General features: G+C 38.6%; 1 protein-coding gene across 2 annotated transcripts in view; it reads left to right on the forward strand.

Moving 5' to 3' along the window:
* Positions 1-6318, forward strand: part of LOC137996324 (latrophilin receptor-like protein A) — an 8755-nt gene extending 2437 nt beyond the window's left edge. Inside the window, exons 2-5 of one of the 2 annotated variants that reach the window (XM_068841725.1) lie at positions 69-212; positions 2526-2662; positions 3320-3482; positions 5852-6318. In XM_068841725.1, coding sequence (XP_068697826.1) covers positions 69-212; positions 2526-2662; positions 3320-3482; positions 5852-6018 — 611 coding nt within the window. In that variant the 3' untranslated portion in view covers positions 6019-6318. The remainder of the gene's footprint in view (positions 1-68; positions 213-2525; positions 2663-3319; positions 3483-5851) is intronic. The other variant, XM_068841726.1, reaches the window with a different exon arrangement.
* Positions 6319-7505: the final 1187 nt, after the last annotated feature.

A 7505-nucleotide genomic window follows, 5' to 3' on the forward strand; every position in this document is an offset into this window, starting at 1 on the left:
TTATTTTCCACAGTTTAAAACTTTCGAGTGCCATTGGTAATTTTTTATATATTTTTTTTAATACCTAGACGGCGGACGTGGATCGAATCGTCAAGGAAACCACAATAAACGCTTAGTGAGATACTGTTTGTACGGATGGGGAGTTCCTGCTATTCTTGTGTCTTTATTTGTGATCATTGACCAAATTCTCATGAAAGGATTCATTGGATACGGTAGGTCTGCTGTCTCAACATGAATTTAAAAGCACAATATCACGACAGTGCAGTTTATTGCTGAGTACTTTTATCAGTTAGTGGCCCATACTCGCTATGTAATTTACGTTAACGCCCCCCACCCCCCCTCCCCCCCCCCAAAAAAAAAAATTAATAACACAAATCAAACCAAAAAAGTGTCCGTAATTTAAATTACAAGCAACAGAGTTAAACTTTCAAAAAAATGTTAAGACAGTTTGCAACAACCCCAAGTACAATATACTTAACGGAATGACAAATAAGGTGCAAAATAGTTTCTCTACAGACACTGAAAAGCGGCCGCTGGCGGAACAAGCAATAATAAAATTAAACCTCCCACCAAAACGTTTCTTTGGTCCGCCATCTTGTTTGTTGTGCTTAGATATCTGTTTATTTTAACTAGAATTTTCCTATTTAATGGTCCGCCATTACTAACTTTAAAATCTTGAGAGAGCTGGATCGAGGAGAAAATGACGTCAAAGACTCGATAGTTTAAGAGTGCAATTAATGAGTGTGTACGCGGCTGAATTATTGTGCAACACTGGAGTTTCAGGCTTTCAGACTTTTAAGCTCTTGTTTTGCATAATATAATAAGCTGCGTTCATACGCTGAAATTTAAAGGTAGTGAGTCAATGACGTCACTTTACCTTAGATCCAAAGCTCTGAGATCCAATCGGTCAGTTTGGAACGTGAGTGATGGCGGACCGTGAAATCCAAAACTTCACTCAAAGTAAACAGCCTTTGGACAAAAAACAAAGCTCAAAATCATGCCAGTCAAGCATTAAGCAATCACACTTTCAAAATCTGAAGGAAAAAAAAAAAAAGAAGAAGTGATTTTGCTTTGTTTTGTTTTTGTTTTTATTTTTTATCATAGTAGCACTTTAAGAATAGCAGTAATGGTAATAGCGATATTCACGGTTTATAAACAAGTCTTTTGATATTTAAATTTTGCCAGCCACATGACAAAAGAACCTTTGTTTCGACAGCCAATAGATCTCTGGTTGGCACATAAATGACAATAGGTGACGTAACGGTGAGTATCGCTCCTACGGAAAACTCTGCTTCCCATTCTTTTGTTTCTTATCAGAAAGGCTACTATATCATCTGTAGGTTATAAATGTCTCCACCGTCAAATATACTTCAATTTATCTCTGATTCAACCTTATATTGTCTTCTTTACCAGTATATCGAATTGCGGTTCTCTTGACTCTAAACGAGAAAATAATTTCATAACCTAGAAGTCTCATTCTGCGATGCAATTAGGCCCATCAGTATACGGTATTGTCTATTTTTAGAACGGCTACTGCTAGGTGTTAGGGAGTTTAAGATCTACGACCGCAACGTCCACGAATACGTCACCCCAAAATATAACTTTGTACTATCATAAGTGTCTCGCGATTTGACCATCTCTTTCGCATCGTACAATATGGGCGAAGAATCCTAAAAATAAATTGGTACGAGCGGTTTCACAGAAAAAAAAAATAGAGAATAAAAGTTTCACATTTGGACGCTTGCGTTGTCATCAAAACCTCAACTTTGGTGATTTCACGTCGTTGTTGTGCAGAGAACTGCACGATTATGTGCTAAAATGCGTGCAGCACGTGCAGTACGATAATAACCAATGATAATGTTGTTTCGTAGCATTCTCGTCGACGACCGCGTCGTATAACTTAGGGTGAGTTCGATTGATCGTATTCCGAAATAGGAAAACTTGGAATAGAAGTGAGAAATCCTTCGCTTTTACGGAGATTCACATAAAAACTGTCAAACACCTGCTAAAATGATATTTTAAACATATATTTATTATCCTTGTTGGTTAAAAACGCCAGATATACCGTTTTAAATCATCACTCCACGTATTCTTATTCCGGAATAGAGTCAATGGAAAGCACCCTTTAAGTCCCTTTTTGCGGGAACAAAACGTAGCGGGACTGCATTTAGCACGTGTAATCCCTCGTGCAGCTACTTAATTGGTTGCGGACCAATCAGGAAAGTCGCAATCTTTAAGGCCAATCTGATTGGGCGTTATTTGGAAGGACCGGGATTCTAAATTTAGATAATGACATAAACCAAGACATCTCTTGCGTAAACTGATTGCCCAAGGCCAAATGAGAGAGATCGATACTCGTTCTGGGTTATCAACTTCTGACGAGAATGATCATCGCTGTCATAGCCAGTACCTTGAGCAACTGCACGAAAAAAAAAAAATTTCAAAACTTGACCGGAACAACTGCGATGATGATTCTCGCATAGATTCTCATGCCTTATTATTATTTTTCATCTTTTGATTAACAGGAGACGGAGAGGCATACTGTTTCATATCCAAACCCAACGCTGTTCTTTATTTCTTTGTTGCGCCAATTGCATTGATAATGCTCTTTAATACATTTGCATTGGTGCATACCGTGTTGCACATTGTAAAAACAAGGAAGGTAAGACTCAGCTATTACATACGGATTTATCGGATTTTTGTATAGCATTGGGATCGATGTACTGGCTAAATGGTTAATCTCTGAGGGCGTCAATTTAGGATGGCACACTCGCTAAATGAGTAAACATCGATCCTCGCCTCGACTACTGAGAGATGATCGCTGCCTAACCACACATAAACGGGTGTTATCCTAGCGCTACAAGGCTGTAACCGACAGACGGACAGCTGAGTGCCTCATTGACAACTATAAGACGGGAATGCTTAGCCACGTGCCAATAATTACCAATAATTTAACTGTCTCACTGCTGAAGGGCGAACTGATTTTCGGAATGCAGCTCATCAGTGAATTATAAATTAACGGCATACTATACTGAATGGAAGCCTTTGTTTCTGACTGCAAAACAATAAGTGATAGCTCTAATAGTTGCAAAAATTAGAGGATTGCTGAAATATTCACAAATTCCATTTAAAAAAAAAAATCACAATTTGCATGCAGAGGAATTTGCGTAATCATCATCATCATCATCAGTCCTTTTTGCGCCACGGGATGCATAAGGCCTCGCGTAATATAACCGTTAAAACCCTTCCTTTATTCGTAGACAACAGCAAACTGGCAAAAATTGCTACATTTTCAATCGCCAACTCGTCTTATTTCCAGAGAACACCAAAAGTGACCAATCAGAGGAATAGCACCGAAGTAGCCTTGATTTGTGTTAAAATAGCGTCAGTCATGGGAGTAACATGGATTCTTGGAATCGCTGCCAACGTTCAAGCCTTGTCATTGCTGTGGTACCCATTTGTTGTTCTGAACAGCCTTCAAGGTATTGTGCTCTTTCTTTGTTTTATTTCCTTCATTGTTTGTACCTTTTTGGCTTATCCTGACATGACACAGTTATAACATCAGTCTACAATAGGGTCTTGGGGGAGGACGCATGCAGCTCTTACAATATGGCCCTCGCAAAAGGAAAATCTTTGTTCATATTTTTTTCCTAATTTGCATCGTTTTCTAATCTAAAAATAGCACTGAAATTTGAAAATTTATTGCATAATGAGCTATCTCTGAAACTTAAAGCGCAATTTACCAAATAATGTGAGTGTAATGTCTGAGTAATTCCGCTTCGAAAGTTCGAAATTTTACAAAGCATGTATGAGCTTATGAGGGAGTTTAAGCATGCGACGTTTTTGAGCCGCAGACGGCAACCGGAAATAATCATTTCGCATGCCAGGACAGTAGTGTCTCCCAGATTTTCAACCTAATCATCTCTAATCGAGGAAAGAGTCTTAGTTAAAAAGGAAACCAGCTCGCTCCCGGTTGCCGTCCGAGGCTCAAAAACGTCGCATGCTTAAACTCCCTATAAGCCTACAATAACTCGCACGTTATCAAAGCCAAAAGGCTTAAAATTGGAAATTTAACCACGTTTAACACGTTCTTTCACCTTTTGGAGTCAACTTGTGAATAGCATGATACCTTCCGTCAGCAAACATGTATGTAAATGAGAAAAAATGCAAAGAATTACTTCAGCAAAGATTTGCCTATCGATTCAGGAAACAATGGGGCACAAAAGTACAGAGCAAAAACAATGGGGCCTAACCCTAATCGCATTAGAGCCATGTTCCATGCTGCTCCAATGAAATTAGAGGTGATTAAAGACCTGAGGGGCATCTATAATATCTGAATCTGGCTTCTCCTATTAAGTGGGGTGATCATGAGGGCTGGAGCATGTAAGATGAGACGTTCATTTATTGTTAAGCCGAAGGGAGAAAACAAGGCTGTGAAAAGATTTAGGGTAGGATACACTTGAGCATACTCTCCCTCTTGTTCCCATGCACCCCCTAAAAGACGGCCGTTCTGTGACTTCTGTCTGGGAAGAGAACACGAAGTGATTTTGAAAAGTCTGAAATTAACTTCCCCTCATTATCAAGAGGGATGAGGGATGGAGCATGAGAGATGTGGGGCTCGTTGATTGTTAAGCCGAAGGGAGAAAGCATACGAGGCTACGAGGAGCCCCCTAATTTCCTTGATCTAAATAACCGTCGTTCCCTAACGGCAGTATAAAAAGAAAAGACAAAGCAATTTTGAAAAGTCCATAATTAACTTCCTTTTCATATAGACCGCGCTCAAATTTTATATCTAACTATATTTGAGGATCGTTCAGCTTGCAAGATTATCTTTTTTAACATAATTGAACCAAGTCAACTGTCATCATTTGTTGACTGTCCAAGGCTCCGTTATATATCCTTCTAATTAAATGAGACTTATTCTTTATAATCACCAGTCCATAATTTACTTGCTATTTATTTATTAAACACCAATGAAATACCAAGAGAGCTTTCGCGCGAAAACATGATATCTTCACAAGTGAAAATGTCGCTGTTGTTATGGTTACATAAAAAAAATCGTGCCTTCCCGATGCCTTTCGTGAAATGTTTTGGTATTTCATTGGTGTTTATATCATAAATAGAATATTACATGGCCGCTTTCTCTTCCCTTGTTGAAAAATATTTCACTCGCTCGCTGCGCTCACTCGTAAGATATTTTTCAACACTCGAGAAGATATTTTTATTTTATTTTATCTCCGCGCGACCATGTAATATACTCTATTTGTTACATCATGTTAAGTTTTGGACCTCCCACAGTATATAGTCAATCCAACAGCTTTTCATTGTATGATATGGTCACCAGTGTGCATGCTAAAAGGATACTTTTAGCATGCACATTCGGGGTATGACTTGATCTTACTGAAAGTTTCGATCTTTGCTTTATTATAAGACGAGCCGTTCTGTCCAAGCTTCAAACGTGTCATGATCATCATCGTTATCAACAACCAGTGCTTAAGCCGTGAAGCGTAGCACAGATTGGTTCTCCTTCTAACATTTTGAGCAATAAATAATCTAACTTCGCTTGCCAGACCAATCGCAACTTCAGTAAAATATTAAGGTTGTTACATACCACCCCAAAGTTTTAAGCGGTGGGCTCAGGCCAACTGCCTTATCTCAAGTTTAGGGTTGTCCATCCCGCTTTGTGGTAGACAGTCGGCTCAAATGACATTACACTTGAAGTGTGCATACAGAATTCTACCGTTAAATCTAAGAGGCTATGGTTTTCAAGCAGTAAACATTCAGGTGTAACAGTTCTTGGCATTTCGTTCGTCCACTGAATTTAGTAGTTTTCTTTGTTCCTTGTTCACAGGTCTGTTCATCTTCCTATCGTTTGCTGCCAGTAGGAGGTCCCTAGAGCTATATAGAGCCAAAATAGCCATCTTAAGGAATCGGTGCTCCCCGAATGCAGCGAAGAATACAGAGACGGACAAAGGACAAGATCGTGAACACTCGGTCCGGAAAAACCTGGAGTCCTGACGTTCAAGACTGCGAAGAGGCACCTCTGTAAAAGCAAGACTCAATACATTTGCCATGCCATATCATACAACAATCTTTATTTAACAAAGAAAAACACAGTGATAGTACAGTTCAGTTTTCTAATTTATTCCTTTAACAAGAACGAGATTAGAAAGCAGTGGGCAGTAGTAGCGTTATGTGATGTGACAGGAAATTAACTAAATCAGTTAAATTGAATTCCAAAGAAATTAAGGAGTGTCTTTAATCCTTATAGAGTGTTTTCACTCAGCCGTTTTTCCACCGAAACAAAAGAAAAGGTTTTCATGATAATGGAGCTCAATTCCTGGAGGATTAGTTGGGGACACCAACATGGCCGCCGTGACGTCACGTGAAAACACCCTATAAGCAAAACAGCGCGATAAAATAATGCCAACTATAAACGACGAAGTAGTTTAAAGAAACCACAACGGTTACGGCAACGCATGCACAACTTAAGCGGTAGTCTTCATAACAACGACGTGAAATCGTAAAATTGAGGTTTTATAGGAAACCCCCACTCTTGCTACAGAATAATTATAAACTTAAACAGAACGAAATTATGTTAACAAACAAATTTGTTCGAAATTTGTTTTTAAAACAGTGTTTATATAGAGAAAAGTGAATTTTAAAATCGCTTATTTTCACTTTCAAATTTCGAAGGCGCAGCCATCTTGAATGATTGTTACGTGTTACGGTTGCCCTATCGTTCTGACACAAAAAGCCGTTGTCTAATAACAATAGGGCAACCGTAACAAGTCACAATTATTCAAGATGGCGGAGCTCGCGAAATTTGGAAGCCAAAAAAGTCGATTCTAAAACTTATTTCTTTCGGATACAAACACTTTCTTTGAAAACACTTTAGACTGACTTGACTGTAACAGTTTTTTCCTGTGATTTCTGTACCTTCAAGTCTATACTCCTTTTACTTGAAGTTACTTTTCAGGATAGGACTAAATAATTATGACCTCGAAACATTGACTAAAATATAGCCAGCATCCTGCTGACAACTTAGTAAATGTTATAACTTTTTGCGGGACTCGAACATTTTCTGCCAGAAAAAAAAAAGTTAGTGTCAGAAAAGCTTTGGAAAACTAAAGAAGAGGATATGTACTGAGAAAAAAAAAATCGAGATCTATTAAAGTAACGGAAGGATCGCACCGGACATTAGTGCATGGTATGTGAGTAGACGTGTCAAGAAAACATAAAATTAGATTTAAGGTTTCAAGCTTTTTCAGCATACTACATCGAGTCTTCTCTGACCTTGGAGGGAGCCATGACAAAGTCCAAACAAAATAGATGACAAAAAAAGAAAACACATACTCGTCAATACGTGTTGCCATCCTTCACAGCAGCAGCTCATGACCCTTAAGCTTTTAACTCTGGTTCAGAGCTGGCGTTTTTTGAGTTTAAAAATTCCCTTCTTTAGATGTAACGTAGCTTGCGCATTTTCCATTTTTGTCCATATTTGG

This window comes from Montipora foliosa, chromosome 3 (assembly GCF_036669935.1).
Source record: "Montipora foliosa isolate CH-2021 chromosome 3, ASM3666993v2, whole genome shotgun sequence".
Classification (NCBI taxonomy): Eukaryota; Metazoa; Cnidaria; class Anthozoa; order Scleractinia; family Acroporidae; genus Montipora; species Montipora foliosa.